The following is a 24,698-nucleotide window of genomic DNA, read 5'->3' as shown; positions in this document are numbered from 1 at the left end:
AGAGGAATAAGGGAGTGAAGAAATTTGAAATTGTCGGAGCACCTAACTAACACGTCTACTCCATGTGGCTGCTAACCGGAAGTCCCCCACACACCAGACATTTGTCTGGTAAAAACAATTATTATACTTAACCACAGTTAAACCACAATCTAAACACTTACCAGAAATGTCACCGACTATCTTTGACTACTTCACTGTCTTTTTCACACCTGTTAAGATAAATAAATAAATGAATAAATAAATAAATGAATAAATAGTTTTTATCTTTAAACCATTGCTGTTGTCATATACTGGAATCCCCCCCAAAAATATGTACTTCGTTAAAAAAAGTGAAAAACTAAATATTATTTTAGTACAGAGGAATGCTATACAGAGCGTTAAACCTGGATGAATCAGAACATTCTGCAGAAGAGTGGTATTTGTTTTTTTGTCTAGACCTGGGGTTGTAACAAGTGGGGGCTCATCCGGGATACTCAGCCTTTGGTTTGTTTGGCTGCCTTCGTAGGTTGGACAGTAATTATAGAACACTGGCTTTTGACTTAATAGCCTTTACGCTAGCTCCTAGGAAATAAAACGAGAGGAAATGGAGGCTCAAAGACTACGGTTGCGGGAGCTGGAGCTTGAGATGGAGAGGGAGCATTTTTGGCAAGATTTCAGCCCGAGAGTTCCCCTGCCCCTCCATCATTTGCTCAGTTACCTGCAGCGGCTGCGCCGGGTTCTTCTTCTCTCGTTTCTGCCCCAGTTACTACCTCCCCACCCCAGTTTGATGTAAGCAAACATATTGTTTTAGTACCTCCTTTTAGAGAGACCGAGGTGGATAGCTATTTTATAGCTTTTGAGCGTGTGGCGGCTACATTACAGTGGCCGAGAGCAATGTGGGCTCTCTTGTTACAATGTAAGCTGACTGGTAAAGCGCAGGATGTGTGCTCTGCGTTGCCTATTGAACAAAGTCTGGATTACGACACGGTCAAACAAACTGTTCTACGTTCAGGTTTTGTGACCTTGCATTTAAAACAATGCTAAAATAATGTGCAAACAGTTCAAAGGATTCTTTAGCTAAAAGATCTATGCTATGTTTAATAATATTCTCATACATAATGCTATCAAACAGCACTTTTTACTGTCATGGGTCTCTTATACCTTGTTATGAAATTATGCTTAAATAAAACTTTATGGTGAAAAATATGATGTGAGATATTAAACTCTAGACAAGGCCTTGATGCATACAGTAGTACCACAGCTGCAAGGAAAACTCTTAGCATTACAACTTTAGAAACTACACCTGGTTTTTATTTATTTACTTATTTATTTATTTATTTATTTATTTATTCATTTGTGAGCACTGAAGTGGAGATCAAAATTATAAAACAACCTACAATTTCCTAAATTTCCACATCGCTGTCATATTTGAATTATTCCAATGGGAGTAGCACAGTAGCTTTGTAAGCATGTTTTAAAAGTTAGATATATTTTTAAGTAATTTAAAGACTTTTAAGAAAAGACGCCTGGTCAAAACTTTAGAACACTTTCACAGTGTTTTAGCAGCTTGTGGACTTTCAGACCAACCTGGATGTTTCTGCAGTTTTTCGCCCGGTACGTGCCAAGTTTGTGAGTAAAATTATTTTCAAATATGGTATATGCTGATGTTCGAGTAAAAATTACAAAAGACACAAAAATGATGTGCACAAAAGATGTGCAGAAATGATGCAGCCTTGGTAGTACAACCCCATTAACAAATAAAAACAGCAATCAGTATCACAGTAGCATCCCAGCTTCAGTGGAGCTACAAAGTTTCAGATCCACAACCGCCAAAATACTAATGATGCATTTACAGTGCTGTTTGTCTACAGTATGTATAGTCAAAATTAAATATGATATATTAAATATACAGTACTTATTTGTGATTGTGATGTGAGAGATGTAACAAAAAGCCATTAAATATAATGTTTATAATTATATAAAAATGAACGATGTATGCGTTGATTTCATTAGATAACAATAATTTGAATTATTTAATTAAAATAAATGTATTAATTGAATACATTATTAAGAATACTACAAAGGTAAATTAGATTGTGTAAATTTGATTTAAACACGAGCTGAATTAGTTAGGGTTATTTAAATTAAAAGAGACAACAAGCAATTAATCCGTACCTGCCTTTGTTGTGGAAGAGATAGATGCTATACTGTTTACTCTGTTTTTTGTATTTTTTTTCAATCAAAATAAATTTGAATGTAGGCTATGGCTTCACTGCGCATGCGCAAAATTAGGTCGTTTTCTCCTAGAGCGGTGCTGAAAAGAGTGTTCTGTACATTAGGAGGAAGTGTACAGTACTTTCAGTTTACGTTAACCGCATTAAAGAATAAATCACTGTGTTAATATATTGTTAAACATGTTTCTCAAGCATTTTTTTCTGGTAACCGTGAATGAACTTAAAATGCTCCGTTTTTTTTTTTTCTTATACATAAGTGTACTTAGTACATCATTTGAATCTGTAAAGGGTCTATTTTTATTTATGTACACTAACAATATCCACAAAACATTATTCTTTTAGATAAATAAAGAAATAAAGAAAATAAACAGGGTGCCAATTCTGAAACGCCTCACTAAAATGAACTGAAACCCCTAAGACTGCACACACTGACATGAGAAATATATCTATAGAAATCTTAAAGTGTTTGCTGTTAAATGAAGCAACTTATATAAATATTCTCAGTTTATGTCATCTGTATGAATCCAGGGAGAGATACGGTCTTTTCGTTTGACTTTATTATCTGATAACATCCTGAGGCAGGACACGCCCACACGCTATTCACAGGGGAAGCACTCTAGGTAATCTACATACAAGACCACGCCTTATGAGGCAGGACACGCCCACACGCTATTCACAGGGGAAACATTCTGGGTAATCTACATACAAGACCACGCCCACCACGCCATTCACAAGTGGAAACAGTCTGTAATCTACATATAAAGCCCCGCCCCCAACACACACACACAAAGACAGTTTTCTGCGCGTGTGGAAGATGTCACGCGCTGTACAGATTTTTAAGGTTTTTTTTATTTTAATTAAGCTTTACAGAATGTTCTGGACAGTGGGAGGAGTTTATCTTTTCTTCAGAAAAACACTGAAACTCCGACAGAGGGAGGGTGTTGTTTGAAGAGTGAGTTAAGTTTGTTTGATATTCAGACATTAGACAGACATACGGAAGCGGTATTTTAGGAACTGTCTACAAATTTCCGTAAAGTGATTAGATACATTTTTTATATTAAATCACGATTTTTTTTAAATAGCTTCTAGGTCATGTGACCCGGTGACACCAAAAGGCCCCCCCCCCCAAAAGGTACACCTCATTGTAACCCAAGATATTTGTTCATTTTTATTTTAATTTCATCAAGTCACTATTTCTTCAATAGCTTCTAGGTCATGTAAGGAGCCGAAGTTTGAACTGCCAGGCAGGAGGTCTAGAGGAGACCAAAGAGGAGATTTATGGATGCAGTGAGAGAGGACATGAAGTTAGTTGGTGTGAGAGAAGAGGATGGAGAGGATAGGGTTAGATGGAGGCAGATGATTCGCTGTGGTGACCCCTGAAAGGGAACAGCCGAAAGACAAAGAAGAAGAATCTTAACATTTAAAATGCATCTTTTCCTCTAATGTTTACAGTGAATTATATTTATTTTTAACTGCTGCATGTCCAATAATCCTTTTTCTAAACTACAAAACAATAGGAGCAGTATGGACAATACAGTGTTTTAAACTTAAAGTTCTTAAAATATATATTTATATGAATTTACACACTTGGACTGTTGTAGTGATACTGTAGCTTCTATGGGTCACAAACATTTGCTAACCTATTAGCTTAATGTGTTTTGGCAACGGTTTAGCTATAAAAATAAAATAAAACATTACAAATAAAACAATTAGCACAGAGAGGCTGTAAACTGGGTGATTATTATGATATGCTTTGATGTCTCTCTTCAGGTTTGTGGTATTTTTCCCAGCTGTTGTGTTTCCCACATTGTTTCACTGTTTTCTTTTTTAATAAATTAGCAAAAATGTTGCTGTGTGAACATTAATGAGAAAAAAAAGACCTTTATTGATTTTAGCAAATGGCTGCAATATAACAAAGAGTAAAAAATTTAAGGGGGTCTGAATACTTTCTGTACCCTGTGTGTGTGTGTGTGTGTGTGTGTGTGTATGTATGTGTGTGTGTGTGTGTGTGTGTGTGTGTGTGTGTATATATATATATATAACAATAAATGATTAAATCATGCTGTAAAAATCTGTCAAAAATACAAATGAAGCAAAATACATTTTAAACTAGTAATGAACATCAGCTCATATAGAATAAACTTCCAGTCAAAAGTGTATCATTAAATACAATTTACATACAATTACATACAATTGCAAAATACAATTATTAATGCATTTATGATGCTAAATACAAAATATAACTAGATCAAAGCAAGATAAGACTGTTAACAACTAAACCATTTTTTACCATACAATTAGAATTGGGCTCAATAGAACACAGAACAAGTCAAATGAAATGTGCCGTACGATGTGTGTAACGTCCACTATTCCAGAGTTAAAGCTGAATCCAATTCATCTACTAAGAAAGGCTTTTATAGACGTCTGCTTTCACAGGTCTTCCTCCTGGCTCGAGAGATCTATACAGAAGTCTTGTCTGCTTAAACTTGTACATTTCATAAGTAATCATTCTTCAGTCAACAAGTTGACATTATGGCAGGTGTGTTTAACCAGGGGTCAGTTCACATTTGGAGCCTGGCTCAATGAGAATGTTGCACTTTCATTGTAGAGGTGGAGTCTTCAAGAGAAACTAAAAGAAATTATAGTAATCACTGCAGATGACTACAAATTGACTAATACAAAATCTTTTCATCATTTGTATATTAATTATATAATAAAAATTAAGCATAAAGCACACACACAAACCTCTTTTCCGGTAATTTCTTCACAGAGCCGTAGAACCAGGTGTTTGATATAACGAATTTGGTATCGCAGATTGATGACGAGCCCGAAGAGGGAAAAACCATGAAGGTCTATGATGACATGTGTGTTTGTCACTTTTAGTGGCTGAATGATCTTCACCTTACCACCAGTAATAAGGGCAGCAGTAAATTCAACCACATCTATATCTGTAGAACAAAAACCAAACCTGCTATTTTACATAACAATTACAAACATTACCTTTTATATTTAGCCCAGAAACACATATTGTAGATTATAACAATAATTACTCATTGACCCACTGAGTTTTTTTTTTATTATGAACTTTTTTTTTTACTTTTGACTCCTACTCCACTATAATATGCGCCATCGTTAGGCACAGCAAGCATGATAAGGTTAATTCAAGGTAATTAACGCTAAAGTCAAACAACACAATTATCCAAAATGATTATATATATATATATACACACATGGTAAAGTAGACATATATCAGGACTTTTGATTGTGTAGATCAGCAGGACACGCTTATGAGAATAAAAGCCACCTTTATTTCTCTATATAATCCCCTTCTACTCTAACACATTGAGAACTGGTGACTTCACCTGACTGAGTTTACAAGTCGTTTAGCAGGGGGGGATCCTTTTCCAAATCAGTGATTCCGATTCATTTTTTTCCATTTATTTTCTGACATGTTGATGTTATATCTTTCACTTAGATGTTAAAAATTGACCTGAGCAAAACTCATATTATATAGATTCAGTACACACAGACCGATATATTTCAAGTGTTTATTTCTTTGAATTTTGATGATTATAGCTTACACTTAATGAAAACCCAAAATTCAGTGTGTCAGAAAATTAGAATACTGTAAAAACGTCCAATATTGGAGACTCATGGAGTCACACTGTAATCAGCTAATTAATGCAAACACCAGTAAAATGTTTCCTAAGCCTTTAAATAGTCTCTCTTTCTGGTCCAGTGGGCCATTCAAGAATTAGCAGGAGATTCACAAGGAGTTGACTGCAGCTGGAATCAGTTCTTTAAGATCATGGATGTATCCAGGACATGGGCTACAGCTGTCACATCGCTTGTGTAGAGAATCTAAGAGATACTGTGAAGAGGAAGATGTGAGATGCCAGAGCCGACAACACAGGAGAGCTGAAGGTCACCATCATGGCATCCTGGGCTTCCATAACACTTCAGCAGTGCCACAGACTGACCGGCTCCATGCCACGCCGCATTGCTGCCGAAATTCATGCAAAGGGCTACGACCAAGTATTGAGTGCTGCATATGTTCGTACTTTTCAATAGTCCAACATTTGTGTGTTTAAAATCTTTTTAAAAAAATTTGATCTTAAGTAGTATTCTAATTTTCTGAGACACTGAATTTTGGACTTTCATTAGCTGTAAGCCATAATCATCAAAATTAAAAGAAAGATTTGAAATATATCAGTCTGTGTGTAATGAATCTACACGAGTTTCACTTTTTGAATTGAATTACTGAACTAAATTAACTTTTCTCTTATATTCACACACATTCTTGTAATATTTTATGTGCACATAGCCTTAGAGAGCAGATTTTACTTTTATTCATTTGTAGCATATTTACCTATGAATTTATAAAAGTTAGCCATGAGTTAACTTACGGATGTGACAGTGAGGAAGATGCAGACGACTGATAGAACCTTCACGACAGTAAATATTGTACCAATGGCCTGCCTGATTTGTTCGGCCTAACCCACGCAAGGCGCGTTCCTCCCAGTACTCTATCCTGCACAGCACTTCGCCTTTTTCATCCATATAAAATATAAGGTCAGGTGATGTGGATATAAACCGACCTGCATGAGGGCAGAGAAACCTGAAAAAAAGAATTGCTTGTCAGAAATGGAGTTGAAGCAGGATGAAAAGGGCAGACTGTTCTTTAACAAAGTGAAATATTATTATTATTATTATAAAAAAAAAAAACTATGAAGATAGACAATCAAAAACTGTGATATAAAATACATTTATATTTAAATAGATACAGTTATATCAAACCACAGCTGCATTTTAATGAACTATTGAAGGCTGAAAGAACTGCCATTGGCTTTTTATATCCATACCAGACGTATGCGACATGATGCATCAAAATCTTTTATAATTAGTGATCATATCTACATTTAAATAATCTTCAACAAAGTTATAAGGGGGAAAAAGCTTTAAATGAACAGTAAACATACTGAATTACAGACAGAATTCTATTACAAACCTGCTTGTAAAAAGTTTCATAAATTTCATGCAGTCTATAACAATGATTCTTGCATCTTACTGTATCTACACCTCGCACTGCAACAGCTGTCTACAATGTATGATTGTACTACAGACACAGATCATTTAAATGTAGATATGATCACTAATTATAGTTAATAATTCAATAGTTCATTAAAATGCAGCTGTGGTTTGATATAACTGTATCCCCCTACAGGGCTCTATCCTAAAGATAGTGGAGTGTTAATATGTCTGGCTGTCTGGATGTATAATGGACACCTCAAAACTGTTCCCCACTCATATTCCTCTGGGACATAAGGGTAAACCATATAAACATGTTGTTTGAGGTCTTGGGAGAATAGAGTAAATTGACCGATAGCGCCATCTGCTGTTTTGGAAGAGGGAGTTGCTCCATTGCATTTGTGAGAAAATAGGTTGGGCGCATGTGTGAGAAAATACGGATGGATGCATTTGTGAGAAAATACGGAGGGTGCATTTGTGAGAAAGTAGAATTTTTTTCTTTGTAAATCGGATTGTGTTTGTTTGCAAAACGCTGCATTTGTGAGAAAGTCGTTTTTTTCTTTGCAAAGCAGATTGTGTTTGTTTGTTAAATTTTTGCACATAATTAACCCCATACAAGAGTGCAGCTCTTGAATGATGGCTATGTTATAAATGGTGTCCAATTCCAAAAAAGTTGCACTGCGCAAGAAGTCATGGAGCACATTCGTTCCATATATGAATTGAAACTTCAGAACAGCACAGAGTAAGTATATCAAAAGGGTGGGTGGGGTCTATATAAATTCTGCAATTAATCTTTTATTTTCTGTTTAAGAATAGAGATCCTGAGAGCATCGAACACACAGCTTGTAAAACCTACGCTAGAACATGGAACTGAAATGAGTGGATCAGTTCTGTGCATGCTTTTCAAGGACAGAGTCATTTACATACGACCTTCTGTTAACCTGTCTCAGCTCGATCAAGTAAGGTTTGACATTTTAAAAAAAATATATGGACAGAATATTTATTTATCTGTTTCATTTACATGTAATTTTAGGGAAAACAATAGTATTTATAGTTCCAATAGTAACAGTAGCTGCTAATCCTAATAAAAATGAATGAAATGAAGTAAAACAAATAAAATTAAACCATTCTATATTACAAACTTTAGATTTTTGTATTCACAGCTGGGAATGACTAGGTACTTTTTATGTACACTGTGTTTCTTGTTATCTCTTGTTTCTTTAAGAACTCAACATCTCCATCATCACCAGCCCAGACACCAGCTGTAGCACCATCTCATTTGCAGCCATCATCACCAGCCCAGACAACAACTGTAGCACTACATCATGTCCAGGAATCATCACCATCCCAGTTACCAAATGTAGCACTACATCATGTCCAGGAATCATCACTAGCCCAGACACCAGCTATAGTACCAACTCATTTCCAGCCCTCATTGCCACCCCGCATATCTGCTATGGTACTACTCTGAACCCACCATTACTTAATAGTAATTATATACATTTATGATTTTTCTTGGAAAATTACCTAAAATGTATATGATATGCAGGACAATGCTGGCCCTCTGTTACATGTTGAATGGATCAATGCAGGAACTCCTGATGTATGTACTATAGATTCTGGCATAATTTAAATGCACTTTCCTTACAATTTTAATAATTTTCTTGTTAAATGTTAAATGAATTCTAGATTTTATCTAGTGTTTCCCGAAATGCATGTAAAGGTAAGGCTGATACAGTAGAATTAAAATTTGTGTCCCATCTATGAAAGATAAAGACCCAGCTAAAGCCTTTGTTTGTGATTTACTGTTTTCTGTAGATGTAAAGAACAGTATTGTATCTGAAAATCTATTATATAATCTATCATTTATAGCAATAAACACAACTATTATTGTCATTTTTTTAGTTATGCCAAATTTTGATGCTCAGAATCTTATAATTTGATCATATGACTTTTGCCTGGTTTTCACTCAAGGTCACATTTTACAAACTGAGTATTTGCTATGTCAAATTACAAAATGGTGCAATAATTTATCTTGTTATTTAGCTGTTGGTTTTTATTTTAGGTCTATTACAGGATAATCCAACCAGCAAGTGACGAACACATCATGGCTCTGTCAGGTGCAGAAGAAGACGAGCCAGTTATGTTGCGCTCTCCCAGTAAAAACACTTCAGACAACGTGAGTGTATTATTTACCGTAAGGTTTACCTAAAATAACATATTTAAAATAGTAATATAATAAGCTTATAAAATATATTATAAAATACTGTATGTTATGATGTTTCTTATATCTAAACTTATATTTAGGATGCAGGTGATTTGGCCGACATTCTGAAATCATTCCAGAAAGAAAATCTTGACATGGATGAACACACTGTTGTTGTTGCAAGGAGGTCAAGAATTCTCCACAGTGCCTGTCAAGCATTGTCAAAGAGCTTCTTTGCATAGCACCGAACTCCACATAATGAGTTTGTTGGAGATTCTGCTGACGATTTTGGTGGTCCACAAAGGGAGTTCTTTAGGTTGGTAAATCTTTTAAAAATGATCCCCTGGTTTCACTGACAAAGCTTAAGGCTAGTCCTACACTATGCCACATGTTTGAGCTGTCTTAACTGAAAATAACTTGGACTGACTTTTTCTGAGGCATGTTTATAAAGTATGTATAAACATCTTAGTTTAATCAATTCAATTCAGTTGTATTTATATAGTGCTTTTCACAATTTTTCATTCATTTCATGAATTTGAAATAAAGAAAACACAGAACAACAAAAGCCTAGGCCTACAGTAGTCTTGGCTTTAGCTATGCTTTGTCTGTGAGACCCTGCCTATGTTTTTCATTGATTTTTCTGTCTTTGTAAATCATTTCTATGTAAAGCTAATGTTTTTTTAGATATTTCTTGAAAATGTGAACCACATTGCTTCAGTAAAAAAGAGAATGTAATTTTTTTACGAAAAGGCGCTATATGCCTACATCATGTGTATTCTGTTCCGACATGAGTCTGATTAAAACTTTTAACACAATAAAAAACTATTTAACTTTAAATTAAAATTTCTGTTTTCTTTCTAATGAACAGACATAATTTTCTTTCCATCAGGCTCTTAACGATCGAAGTACAGACAGCACTTGGAATTTTTGAAGGAAAACAAGGCCAGGTTTTCTTTGCCTACAATCAGACAGCTTTAGAACAGAACCGATTTTACACGGGTGGGAAACTCATTGCGTGGTCCATACTTCATGCAGGTCCAGGAATTAAAGCCCTTTATTCTGCTTTATATTTGCTGATGTGTGGACAGGAAGGGGAGTTGGACAGGTTTGATTTTCAAGACTTGCCAGATAATGAAGTTCACTTCAGGATGCAGCAGGTATATAATGTACAAATATTTAGCTTGATAAATAACAATAAATTTTTATATGAAACAATATTTCCTATTTCCTGCCATGTTTAGACATTTTCACAAGTGTGAGTGACCTAATTTCACTGAAGGCCAATCTTGGTGATTGGATTGCAGATTGTGGGGTACACTGGATCTACACTGCTGGCCTTTCTGACATGCTTAGAATTTATAGCCTTGTCATTAAACATTTCATTTATCATAGGTAAGCTTGTATAAAAATTTCTAATGAAAACACTTTAATTTATAATGTTGGGAGGACCTCAGCAATCACTGATAGAACACAGAATAGTGAATATATTTTTTGTTCTATTGTTACCTTCCTGTAATTAGGTATGGTTAGGTTAGGTAGGTTTTGATGTTTTCTTTATTTTTCAATGTTTTTTTTTTTTTTTTCATCTTAGGTCTGCCAGCATGATCTCACAGTTCAAAGCAGGAGTCAATTTGTGTGGATTACTTTGGCAGATAGTGGAAAACAACTGGAAAGTCTTCAAGCCTCTTTTCACCAACACACAGAAGCCTCTGTCAAGAAGTGAGTTTAGAGACCTTCTTGTTGTGAACTGGAGTCGAGATGGTAGTAACAGAAGAGATGCTGAAGAAGAGACCATCTTTTCATGGGAATGTTTACTCAACAGCTTCCAGGGTAAGTGCTGACATTTTCTTCACATGTACAGCGATTTCCGATTAGCCTTAAGCTTTATGTTTAATGAGCATTATATTTAAAGCATTTTTTCTTGTTGTTCTATGTACATAACAACAGAAAGAGCATCTCCTTTGACTTTTGAGGATCTTTTGACATTCCTGTCTGGTGCTGATTGTCTTCCTCCCCTGGGTTTTCACAAGAAAGCAGAGATTGACTTTTATACACAAGACAATACTTGTCGAAGACTTCGTTCTGCATCAACATGTTCAATGTTTCTTTTCTTACCAAGAGGTGTACAAGATGAAACTGAATTAGAAAATCTACTAACTGAAGCAGTAAAAGGCTGATTGGGGTTTAGAAAAGTTTAAATTTAGTACAATTTTGTTAATATTGCACAATATTGTTATTATCTGATATTATTTTAATATCTTATGTTCTTGTTCTCGGTTGTGTTACCAGAATTTTCCAAATGTAGCATTTTCTGATTTTATAAACAAGATTATATATTTTATTAAAATAATGACAAATTAACATATTATAAAAATGTAATGTTCAATAATGTTCAAATGACAATTATTGTTATGGAAAGCAAAAAATGCATGTTTTAAAAAGCTACTTTTGGCTTAAAGTACAAAGTGTATTTAAAGTGTAGTTTTTTCAATAATTATTCATTGTGAATTAAGACACTTAAAACATAAAAGATGCACCGTAAAAACAGATTTATTAACAAGCAGTTCTGTTTTACAAAGTTATAGATTGAAAATGAAGTGGGAGGGATGTCTGCTCCAGTCGAGGGTGAGATCATGACCCATGTGCCACATGCAGCTTGCTATTTCCATTTCATCTCTTTGGCCAACTGGTTAGCGCTAATGTAGAATTCTGGAAACACTTCCTTATACATGTTCTTTTGGTAGAAGATGTCTTTACTGTGGAATAAAAGGAAAATGATTTAGTTGGCGTTAAAGAAAAGCAACTACCAAAAGAAAATTTAGGCTGATTGACGTACCGATGCACCAATCTGTTACGCAGAAAACGCAGCAGGCCGAGTAAATCATCTGGAATGTTTTTTTCAAACTTGGGGTCAAAATCTCCAATCTGTAAACACATGATACAATTGTATGTTCCTTCATTCCCTAAAAGATAAAAAGTACTAGAAAGCGTTTTTTAGGGTTAGGGGATCGGCTTAAAAGGACACCCAGGAAGGAGAGAGTAAGGAGACAATTGTCGAGGAGTTTAAAGATTTTTATGGAGACTGTTGTTGGTGGATATCCTGTACAGTTGGATTATCACCCCCAGTCTGCTTCACCACCTTACTTCAGCTCCAAAATCGTGCTCCCGGATTATCACCATCACTTCCAGTGAGGCCGATCCAGCTCTCCCACCACACTCCATTTATAAATAATCATTTCACATACTTACACATCATTCGGTTGTATATATTTTGTAAATATTATTAGAATTAGTTTTTGTTGTTGTTGTTTTTTGGTGCACCTATTTTGTTTCGTTATTGTTTAATACACATTGGGTAGCTGTTTACCATTGGTGTTGGTGCTTTTCTTATTTGGAGATCCTGTTTAGTGTAACCAGGGCCCAGTTTTTCAAAAATAATCCAGTGGGATTTTGGATCACGGATTGGATCAAATCTTGGAAATGGGTTTTTCAAAAGTGATAGAGGGATTCTGAATTAAGATCAGACCACGTAATCCAATCTTACATTTGATTTGGATCAAACCTGCCCTTTGGGTTATTCGAAACTTTGAACTCAGATTGGGATCTATTTAATCCAAAAAAACAGGATCATCCTGATCCCATCAAAAGGGTGGCTTCAGTTGTGATTTCTTTACTCAAATAAACTAAAATAAACTAAAATAATAATAATAATAATATATATATATATATATATATATATATATATATATATATGGTCCTACATCAGGCACAGGTTCATCAAAATTGCCATCAAGAGGGACATGACGCCTGGTTGCAATGTTATGCAAAACAATGCATGCAAGGATTATGTTGCATGCCACCTTGGGTTGCACTCGCAAGTAGTTAAGACATGCAAACCTTCTCTTTAGGACTCCATTTAAGCGTTCAATGGCACATCTTGTTTTGCAATGTGAAGAGTTGAAGTTAGAGTCCTCAGGTGTGTTTGCAACTGGAAAAGGGGGTCATTAGCCATGGTAGGAGGGGATACGCACTGTCTCCCAATATTATGCCATTTGGTCCGTGGGATTGTAGTGCTCTGTATAGTGCACTTTCTCTTAGAATACGTACATCATGAACAGACCCTGGTCATCTCACAACACAGTTTGTTATTATGAGGTCGGCGTTGCCCACAAGTTGGATGTTAATGCTGTGCCTCCCCTTTCAATTGACATGCTCCCATTCCCTTTTATAAGGTGCTTGGATATGCACATGAGTACAATTAATAGCACCAATAGTGCTAGGCATGTTCCCTATTTGAAAAAACTTGTGCTTAGTCTGAGCTGTGTGGTCATCCTTGGGAAAGTAAACAAATTTATTGATCAGACTGCCCAGTTCTACTGACATAGCCTTCACCACATTACTCACAGTTGTTATTCTTACTCCTATGTTGTCACCAATTACTTGGTAGGAAGTCCCACATGCGTAAAAGCGCAGAGCGATTAAGCACTGTTCCTCCACGGATAAAGCATGACTCCTTTGGGTTTGGTGTTGGAGTGTTGGCCTGACAAGATCTGCAATGTACTTGATGTCATCTCACCCAAAATGAAAACGTGCATACAGTTCTTCTGATGTGTATTGCTCGAGTGGTTTTGCACGCTCAGCATCCACCCTTTGACGGTACCTTCTCCTACGGTAACGATGAACAATACCCGCCATGTGGATGCATCTGTAGGCAAGAAAAATGAGTGCAAAGACATGATGTCTTTAAGTGGTGTCTCCCATTAACAAGCAACGAGCTGATTAGTGTAAGCCTAATTGAGCACAAGCCAAAGCAATCATGCTCAAGTCTTTTAAGATCAGTGTTGCTACACCAAAGAGTTGGAACCATGGACTCAAAAGGGCCTAATTTCATGCCCTGTGGCAGAAACCTGTGCACTGCTGGAGGGTGTTCGAGCCAATTTTGCCTCAATAGTAGAAGGTTTCAGTTCTGCAAAGGGTGGAGAAGTGACTAAAAAAGTAAAACACAATATTTGGGAGTACATAACCATTCATGTCAATTCCATGGGGTCTGGCCAAAGGAAGACCATAAAACAAGTTATGTTGCGATAGAAGAACCTTAGGGCCAAGGCGACAAAAGACCTTACTGAAGCCAAGAACCCCAAAACAGGTAACAAGCCATATAAAAGGGGTGATTTCACTGATATGGTACTTGATATCATCGGAGGACAAAAATCAGAGGCTCTGCATGGCATTGAAGGCATAGAAGCAAATGGAGAGGCCATAATTACAGAGACTAGGACTTCAGAAGAATGCGAGCAAAATTCTCCTGCAGAGGAAATGTTTGTCCTAGACTTAACTACAGTGACTGAGGAGGAAGACAGATCCCCAGTGGATGTAGTGAAGACAGTCCAAGATGTTCCTAGAAAACGCTAAGCTACAAACAAGGATGGTGACAGCTATGAGTTACTTCATAAGCGGGAAACCCGAGAGAGCAGACGTAGAAATTGAACTGGGTAAAGAACAAATCTTGCTTGCCCAACTGCAGCAGAAAAAAGTGCAGATGGAGATACATCTCCTAAAGGCAAAGATGGAAAGTGCTGGTGTCTGTCCTGTAAATGAGTTTTGACTTTTTGACAGTATTGTTTTTGTTTTGTTATTTAACATTAAAAGAAACAAAAAAAAAAATGTAAAATGTTTTTTTTTTTTTTGTAGTGTTTCTGTTTCTTACAATTAAAACAAACAATGGCTATTTGTGGCCACTGGTAATTTGCCCACCTGTTGTTTTTTTACTAAGCCAGTAGGCTACACTGTTGGTTCCATTTAAGGCTATGGTAAACTGGATTTGGTAATCCTGAAATTTGATATTTGGATCACAGTGATCCAACCCAATGTTCCTTTAAAAAACTGTCATAAAAGTAAGATAGATCAGTTAATCCTGGATAGCAAAACATGGGATTTCCAAATCCGGACCAATTTGATCCAGATTAAATTTTTTGAAAAACTGGACCCAGGTTATTAAATTATTCGATCGTTACACAGTGATTATTTTATACACACTTTATGTGCAGCCCTGACCATCACACCTATATGTGCTTGTTGTTCTTCCCATTCTAGATTTATTCCCCATATGCTGTTATAATGTACAGTACTCCATTCTTTTAGAAAGGCTTTCCACTTGTTTTTGTGGATTTGTCATCATTCCACTACAATTTTATCCCAAAGGTGTTCAGTGGGGTTAAGTTCAGTCAGGGCTCTGTGCAGGACACACAAGTTTTTTCACTCCAATTTTGTTTTGTGCTACAGCATACAGAGACATTCTATACTTAACTGTTTGTTTCTAAATGTGTGTTAACAGTTTGTGCAGGAACCACATATAGGCAGGATGGTCTGGGGTGCAGATACTTTTGGAGTAGATTAAAATAACCTTAGATCTCCAGCCTAAAGAATTTTCATATTTTCCCACAGCTTCTTTAAGCTCAGCGTCCACCGCTTTGTAGTTCTGGACTTGTTCCATGTCTCCAATCTCCCTCAGAAATCCATCTCTCCTAGACGGAAACAAACGTTAAATATTACTGAGGGTTAGATTTTGTCAAAAATTCCTACAAAATCTTTGTCATTTCTGTTTTTCTTTTTTTTATGATTCTTTGGTGTTTTTAGAATTAAAGAGGAATGGAAATGTGAACATGTATCTTATTTTCCATATAAAATATAATATTATATTATAATAATATAATATTATATTTTATATGGAAAATAAGATACATGTTCACATTTCCATTCCTCTTTAATTTTAATAATAATAATAAAATAAGTATAATGCAATATAAATATTTACAATGTAACCAGTTAAAGTACAATTAAAGTGCTATATATCGAGTAATCCAGCTCACCTAAGCCTTCTGTTGCTGTTATTCTTGCATGCCAGGCAGAAAAGTAGAAAAGAGGCTTTAAAGATCAAATCCAGAGCCAGGAAAACAGAGCGACAGACAGAGAAAGCAAAAGCAGAAATATAGCATCAATAAGCAAAATTTTGCATATGTACAGTAAGGATAAAGCGCATGCGCACAAAAACGTGTGGAAACGTTAAATCTCGAGATCCAAAGTTCATGCATGCAACAAAAATAAAGGCGAGTGGAATATTTTGTTACCAAAGATCCAGACTTTCCTGTATTTTTAAATGTAGTCTTAAGGAATAGTTTTTTCTCACCCTTTATCGTCCCAGAAATAAGGATGTTCTACTGCCTCCTTGACGTTCAGCCTGGCTTCTGGTTTATGTGCAATCATTTTCTCAATCAGATCTTTTGCTTCCACATCAGTTGTTTCGTCCAGTTGGTAATTTCCTTTCCGAATGTTTTCTTCTGTTTCATTCCCTGTGCCGAAAGGATGTTTCCCACCAGAGAGGATGTAATACATCAACATTCCAGCCACCTGTAACCACAAGTAACTGTGTTTATTTAACCCTAAAAATAAACACACTTTTAACTTCAAAAGATGTTTGTAGATCAATAATGAAAGTTGTATATTCTATATATATATTATTTCTCAGTCTCTCTCTCTCTCTCTCTTTAATGTTCATTAAGAAACACATTAGAAACTATGAGACGGACCTGAATGTCAGTGCTTGTTTTGTATCCACACGTTCCGTCTGTATTCAGGATCTCTGCTGCCTCCCAGCCTCGTGTTCCGGCTCGTGAGGTATGCACCGTACTTGCGTTTTGGTTTATCATGCGGCTTATACCAAAGTCAGCCAATCTTGCGTTTCCTTCCACATCTGTTAAAAGGAATGATAAAATTATTTCGACACTATCCAGTGTGTGTGTGTGCTGTAATCATGAGATTAGCACTTGATAGTGAGTAGATGATTTCAGTGTGCTTAGTTTTTTAATGAAAGAAGCTTATTAGATGGAAAAAAATAAATACCAATTAAAATATTCCAGGGTTTTAAATCTCTGTGAATGATTTTAGCATTGTGGAGGGTTTGCAATCCAAGAAGGACTTCCTTCATCACTTTCTTCAAAGCATCCTGGTCCAGTTTACTGGTTTTCTTGTATTCTTCAAAGTCATATTCACAGAGTTGCAGGCAGAGGTAAACAAAATTCCGGTCTTCTGTAAAATCTAGATATCTGACAATGTTCTTGTGCTCCAGCTTTAAATCACGCAGTATTTTCATCTCCTTCTTCAGTTGTTCATTGTCATCCTTGAGCATTCGTTTAACTGCTACCTCAGTACCATCATCCCTCATCCCGATGTACACCTGGGTTGCTAGGGCTCCACTTCCTATTTTATATTCCCTGTTTGTGCACAGGAAAAGTTTTCCATTTCCTAGCTTCCCCAAATCAGGATCTTCGATAAGTTTCTGAAATTTGTTTAGATTAATGTTGCTGTACTTCAGCCATCGTTCTTTAAGTTTGGTGCGAGTTTCATTGTCCACTCTCTGTGGGCCTGTGAGTGATGTGGAGTAAAGAAAGACAGTTAAAAATACAGAACCACTAGGGTGTAAACTTCAGGCTTTCATGCAATATGACATGATGTCAGTGATGCCTTTAATTTCATGAATGATGTAGAAAAGAACTATAGAAACAAATCAACAAGTTTGCCTATAAAGTAACTTACACATCAGCTTAATCTTAGAATTCCATCAGTGTTTGTAGTGAAACAAGCTTAGCTTCACAATTAATACAATCTTTGAAGCAAATCAGTGAATCTGAGGGTAACTGAATGAAGAGAAACTACACGCCGCAGTACAGACCTTTTGTATTCCTCCAGTTCTCTAAAATGTTGCTGCTTTCATGATTCATGAACAGTGTTGGGGAAGTTACTCAAAAAGTAATCTACAAATTACTACTTTAAAATTGTAATTTGATTACATTACTGATTATTACATGTAAAAAGTAATCAGATTACTAATTACGTTACTTTCAAGTTACTTTGAAAACCTCTGTTATGGCGTGCACCTCAACCTCGCTCACCCTGTAGGCTCCCTGCGGAGGCCACCAGTTCGGGCTGTTTGGCGATAATTAACGTTAACTGATCTCGGGCTTTCTCCGCGTTAAAACTCCCCCCCCCCTTTCCTTTTTTTCCCCTTCCTCCCTCCTTCTAAATAAAATTACCTCTTTTCCCGTAAGACCCCCATTTGTAACGCTCGTAACATAATGTTGTTGCCGTTGGTAACTGTGATCACATAACATGCATTAAAAATATATGCATTTAAAATGCATTTAAAATATAATACGTTACATTACTGCTGGAAAAGTAATTGGATACAGTAACGCATTACACCAAACTGTTTATGAACAGCAGTTTTGTTCGTTTTGTATAATTTACTTATCCTCTTTTAGTTCGTACTTTCTGTGTAGACATTTTCATACATCTTACCATCAAACTGCTGGTCCAATGACGGATTTTCATTCGGCTTCTTCCTCATGTCTTCAACAACGTCACCATCTGTGGTGATGTTATGATGAATAATAATACATGAACATAAGATGTAACATTAGATTCAGTACATACATGTTATTATTCATGAACACTGAAATAATGCAAACACTGAAAAGCAAATACTTTCACTGAGCCAGTTTATATTCACAATTAATACAACATTTAAAGTGAATCAGTAAATCTGACAGTAAGAATCCTCGGGTGAATGAAGAGGAAACTACAGAACCCAGTACAGACCTTGCCTCCTGTATTTCCCCTCCAGTTCTTTAACAAGGAAAGGTTCATATTTCTTCAGTGCTTCATAAAATACAGCTTTGCTTTGTTCGTTGTCTAACGACTTGTAGAGTTTTCTCATCTGGTTGTGGGTTGTACGTTCGGCTTGGATACTTATATACGACTCGTAGTTGATATGGTTCCCTTGCAGCAGCTCATCAGCCAGAGGCATCACTGAGGAGACCCTCTGGATAAACTCGGACCTCGTGGCATTAACAAAGTTAGCATCTGTAGTGATGTTATGACAGATATTAATACATGAACACAAGATGTAAAAGCTTTCATTGAGCTTTATCAAGTTATTAAAGTGGACTTTAATAAGACGTAATATATAAATGTGATGTTTACATATGCATTTATACGAGGTATTTAAACTGTTGTTTATAATGCGCACACATATAGCAAAAAAAGTACAGGGTTGGTTTACTGCCCGTGTGAAGCAGAGACCCCTTAGTGTAACATCAAGTAAAACCAGAATGTAAACCAAACATTAATAAATGGAACAAATAACATGATCTCAATATTGTGCAGTTTGTAGGTTTTAAAATAAATATCAGTAATAGTGTCATCAACTGTTAACCACATCTGCACGATACGATGAGATGATATGATGTACAGTTGTGTTCAAAATAATAGCAGTGTGTTAAAAAAAGGGAGAGTAACGGCTGTTTATCTGAACAAACAAAAAGTGAATACTGTACAACAAGCCGCAATACTTGTTGATGAATTTGTGTTGATGCATAAAACGGTGTTCATTTGAAATCGACCAGAATCTATGTCTGTTCTGCAGAAAGGCATTGAAACCAATCTGTCCGATTTTAAGACAAAATATTTGAAATTCAGAGGTGAATGTGGATATTGTCATAAAATGGAACATGTGCTTGCTGACTGTTCTAAATTAAAATTAAAAAAATGAGACAGGATGTGGTACTGTAGGTCAATCACGCTCAGTAGTTTTATTGAAAACTGTGCCTGCCGAAGTTGCATTTGATGATGTGAGTAATGAAGATTGTTTTAAACCTTTTGTTTTTGAGAGTTCTGTGTCTCTGACAGGAGCAGATGATCAGCGCACTGTGATGATCTTGCAAAATACCGAAGGTTCTCAATCCTTCATTTTAGCAGATGTGCTGCCATTTTGTGCAGAAACCTCATGTGGTACCATTACTATAGTACAGGGAATTTATTTATTATTATTTTTTAATTTAATTTATTAATATAATATATTTATTATTTATTTATGTGTGTTCCACTTCATAAGGTATGGATTACATCTGATTTGCCGTCCGGATGTTTTAATGTGGCAGTTTGCTCTTCATTGCCTGTTAAGGAAAATGATTTTATTATGGGGAATGACATAGCTGGTGGGAAAGTTATGCCAGTTGTACATGTTGATGTGCCATCTGATGATGTGTCCCCTGATAATCTTGCTAAACATTTTCCTTAAGTGTTTTCCAGCAGTGCAGTGACAACCAGAGCACAGCTGAAAAGGGAATCTCAGCAGGAGGAGTTTGGACTGTGGGACACATTGTCAGCAGATGCTTTTGAACAGGAAAAGTTCTTAGATAAAGAACCAGGTAAGGCTAGAGTTGTTGAATCCTTGTTTGCACCAGAAACAGTTGCGTTTTTACCCATTTCACATAAAGTTTTGGTAGATGCTCAACACAGTGATTCTACACTCAAGAAGTGTCACACGAGTGCAGATGACAATCATAACCAACGTTTAATGCGTTGATGGCCCAGAAGTATAATCTAGAGATACAGGATAGGAAGGGCAGAAAACATTGTTGCTCATGCTCTCTCTCTCAGGGTTAAGATTTGAGTTTTTTTTTTCTTTGAAGTTAAGTTGAGGGGAAAAATAAATTATATAATTTTAATGTGTATATATGTTTTTTTTTGTTTCCTCTTAGATGGGGAAGTGTTACGACCTGAGCTGTGCTTTTCTTGTTTTTTCCTTTGGATTTTGGTGCATTGTATATGTCTCCTCATTGTTTTTTTTTTTTTTTTTTTTTTTTCCCTCGTGCTTGCACATGCTCTTTCTCCCGTCTTCCCCACATTCAGGTTGACGCACCTGTTGCTAATCCACGAGAGTGGTAATTGGTGGAGTCTTTTAAAAAGACGCTGCAGAGGATGTGAAGAGACCTATCTACTTTCTTTTTTTCTTCTCTTTGCCTTAAATCCAGTTTGTGAATGTTGTGTGTGCTTTTTGTTAGTCTTAATTGTCTGTAAATAATGAGTCTGCATGGTTAATTGTTAGTGTTGATTTGGATTCAGTCTATTTGCTTTACGAGTGCTCTGAATTAAAGATAAACCGATTGATTTGTCTGCTTTTTTTTATGTCACGTTGCCTTTCTTTGTTTCTCCATTTATGGGGATTGACTTATCCAACGAAAGGCCGTAACATATAATATAATATAATATGTATTATAAATGACACTAATCTGAGATGTTTTAGGTATTGTGATATCCTTTTCTGACAATTAAAATAGCAAACAAACTTTCATTAGAAGTAGATTATTTAATATTTTTGTATATAATTTTTGATATTAATAAAAAGTATTTAAATGATTTATGTATTTATTCATCTACTTATTTCTTTTCAGTAATTTTTTGTAGACATTATATTAATTTAAAGTGTTTTAATATAAAAATATATAACACATACAGTATATATCATGATACATATTGTGTATTGATTGCAGGTTTACATACGTGCGCCGGCCATCCTTTGGTCTCACGTCTGCAAAAGAAAAAAAAGTTAACAATGAATTGGACATACAGTAAATGTTATTTTATTCCTGGAAATTAAATCTCATTGTTGGATGTTTTTCACTGCAAACTACCATCTGTTACACTCAGTTTCCCCAGCAGTCATGGACTTCTACAATAAGCTGCGTCATAAACTACAGAGTGAAGCTGAAACTGGTGGAGGAGGAGGTTAATGATGTATACTGAACTTTTAGTATTTTTATAAATGTTTTTTAATGATCTTTGTTATCAATAAGGTTTCGTGTGCAAGAAAAGTCAACACTATGTTCTTTATCACTGACACAATTAAGGCATGAGTTTGCCATTTTATTATTATTATTATTAAAACAACATTCATATTACTGCTGCTGCATTGCGTCTTAACATCAGTGAGAGTCTTAACCCTCTAAACCACTCCAATCTGACAATATTTTGACATCTGTGCTTTTTAACAACTTACTCAAAGACAGCATGCACACACATTAGCGCGTTCATGCCGTTCAGCCTTATTTGCAGTAATAATAATAATAAGACGAAAAAAACAAGACGGCGAATTTCACGCGCCTTAAAAACGAAATTTATCATAACATGCATTGTATTTTTTTTCTGGTATACGCTACCTATGATTTATTTATGCTATTTTACCAAGGAAATTATATATATATATATATATATATATATATATATTGTGGCGTGGGCGGGGTTTTGGACTAGTAACCATCATGATTTGCGGAAGGGGGTGTTAGGTGTTCACCCTGTCGAGGAAAGGTGTTTGGGTTAGTGGCTTTGGCCACGGTGTGTGTGTGAGTTAGAAGTGTGTCCTGTTGATCTGTGTTTAGTGACTGTGTGGTTTGTGCTGTGATGAATAAAATACTCCCAGCCATTTGCATTGGGCAGCAAGGAAGCTCACTCGTCTCTCCTAGTCCCTTCGTAGCAGTGAAAAACGCTACAATTGGTGTCAGAAGTGGGATGGAGAGTAACGGGTTAGAGCGCACCCCGGAGCAAGCTACAGCTCCGTGCGCCATCAGCCGGCGAGGCGACCTGCAGCTGCACCTGCCGTCCTACAATGGCGCTGTCGAGCCCCACGCGTTCATCGGCCAGGTGGAGCTAGCCGCCGACTTTGCGGGCTGGTCCCCGGCGGAAACAGCCGTCCTGGTGGCCCTCTTGCTAAAGGGTGAGGCGCTCCGGTCGTTGGAAGACCTCCGGGCGGATGAGAGGAAGGACTGGGCGAAGCTGCGGGAGTCGCTCCACTTCCGGTTCGGCGCGGGTGACCGTCAGGAGGCCGCGCGCGAAGAGCTAGCGACCCGCGAGCGGAGCGCCTCCGAGCCACTGGGGGCGTTCGCCATGGACTTAAGATCTCTCGCACGCCGGGGCTACCCGGAATTCGGGCTCGTCCAGCAGGAAGAGCTAGCTCGCCGTGCGTTCCTGCAGGGAATTTGGCCGTCGCGGCTTAATTTTAGAAAGGTGGGGTGCGGTACTGAATCTCGCTGACGGAACGTTACGTGGTAACTTCGGGTTAGCCAGGTTGCTAGTTCCCAAAGCGCAGCCGGACGTGTTAGTAGCGCGCACCAGGGGGGAGGCTTCCGGTGGACGCGCCATGTAAACATCCGGTAGCAGACCGAGCGAGAATAATGGCTGAGCTTATGCAGCGTAGCAGCATGGGGCTAAGTCCGACACAGACCGACACAGTGAAGTCCCTTTTACATGAATTCGCGGACATTTTCGCGGTAGATGAGCGCGAGTGCACACATACTGATTTGGTGCAGCACACGATTGATACAGGTAACGCAGCTCCTGTTCGGTTACATCCGAGACGCCTTCCCTTAGCTAAACGAGCTATCGCCGAGCAGAAGCTGCGTGAGATGGCCGACTCGGGCGTCATAGAGCCAGCGTCCGGACCGTTGTCTTTACCGGTTGTGTTGGTGCGTAAAAAGGACGAATCGTGGCGGTTTTGTGTCGATTACCGGCGGTTGAACGAGGTAACGCGCAAAGATTCTTATCCGTTGCCGCGAATAGATGATGCGCTGGAACACGTTGCGGGCTCGGCGTGGTTTAGCTCGTTAGATCTGCGTAGCGGGTACTGGCAAGTAGAGCTCGCCCCGGAAGCGCGACCTAAAACTGCGTTCTCGATCGGGCAAGGGCTATGGCAATTCCGGCGCATGCCGTTCAGCCTATGTAACGCTCCAGCTACGTTCGAACGGTTGATGGAGAAAGTGTTGGCCGACGTTCCTCGCAATCGTTGTGTCGTCTACCTGGACGATTTACTGGTGCACGGCAAGGAGTTTGAGGTCGCGCTAGCTAACGTACGGGAGGTATTTTTGGCTATACGGCGGGCGAATTTGCGGCTCAACCCGAAAAAGTGCCGGCAAGAGACCGTGTTTCTGGGACACGTGATTAGCGCACTACGCACGTTCCTCGGGTTAGCCTCGTACTATCGTCGGTTCGTGAAGGATTTTGCCACGATCGCTAGTCCGCTGCACGGGCTCACGAAAAAGAATCAGCCGTTTCACTGGGACGGGGTGCGCGCGCTTTCACTCGGTTACGGGAAGCTCTGGTCACGTCGCCCGTTCTCGGATATCCTGGCGCGTCTCCTACGTTTATCCTCGACACGGACGCAAGCGATGTAGGGCTAGGGGCTGTACTGTCTCAGGTTTCCGAGGGTAAAGAGCGTGCTATCGCATACTTCAGCCGCGCGTTGTCTGGACCGGAGAAAAATTACTGCGTCACGCGGCGCGAGCTGTTAGCGGTCGTCGCGGCCCTTAAACATCGTATTTATATGGGCAATCCTTCTCGCTGCGGACCGATCACGCTTCGTT

General features: G+C 37.6%; 1 protein-coding gene and 1 long non-coding RNA gene across 2 annotated transcripts; both read right to left on the bottom strand.

Annotated features, from left to right (window-relative positions):
- Positions 1 to 11,979: 11,979 nt before the first annotated feature.
- Positions 11,980 to 17,668, bottom strand: LOC128511952 (serine/threonine-protein kinase/endoribonuclease IRE1-like). Its single transcript, XM_053484995.1, has 6 exons — positions 17,347 to 17,668; positions 17,034 to 17,197; positions 16,634 to 16,854; positions 15,851 to 15,971; positions 12,284 to 12,372; positions 11,980 to 12,203 (listed from the first exon to the last, which is right to left on the bottom strand). The coding sequence occupies exons 1-6, from the start codon at positions 17,666 to 17,668 to the stop codon at positions 12,107 to 12,109; spliced, it is 1,014 nt and encodes a 337-aa protein (XP_053340970.1). The 3' UTR covers positions 11,980 to 12,106.
- A 145-nt stretch (positions 17,669 to 17,813) lies between these two features.
- On the bottom strand, positions 17,814 to 19,194 carry LOC128512277 (uncharacterized). The gene is made up of 3 exons (XR_008356277.1): positions 19,102 to 19,194; positions 18,802 to 18,870; positions 17,814 to 17,868 (listed from the first exon to the last, which is right to left on the bottom strand). It is a non-coding gene; the product is annotated as an uncharacterized LOC128512277 (long non-coding RNA).
- Positions 19,195 to 24,698: the final 5,504 nt, after the last annotated feature.

The sequence above is a fragment of the Clarias gariepinus genome, chromosome 24 (assembly GCF_024256425.1).
Source record: "Clarias gariepinus isolate MV-2021 ecotype Netherlands chromosome 24, CGAR_prim_01v2, whole genome shotgun sequence".
Taxonomy (NCBI): Eukaryota; Metazoa; Chordata; class Actinopteri; order Siluriformes; family Clariidae; genus Clarias; species Clarias gariepinus.
Note: the sequence above shows the minus strand (reverse complement) of the source record. Positions and strands in the feature narration are given on the sequence as shown.

What these genes read in the sequence shown, in the direction of transcription:
- LOC128511952 (XM_053484995.1), bottom strand. Translation starts at nt 17,668, where the DNA reads ATGAGGGATGATGGTACTGAGGTAGCAGTTAAACGAATGCTCAAGGAT. An exon ending in TATTTCTGGGACGATAAAGG is followed by an intron (nt 15,972 to 16,633) that starts GTGAGAAAAAAC and finishes GTTTCCGTCTAG; the next exon opens with GAGAGATGGATTTCTGAGGG. An exon ending in CTTTAGGCTGGAGATCTAAG is followed by an intron (nt 12,373 to 15,850) that starts GTTATTTTAATC and finishes ATGTGTTTACAG; the next exon opens with ATTGGAGATTTTGACCCCAA.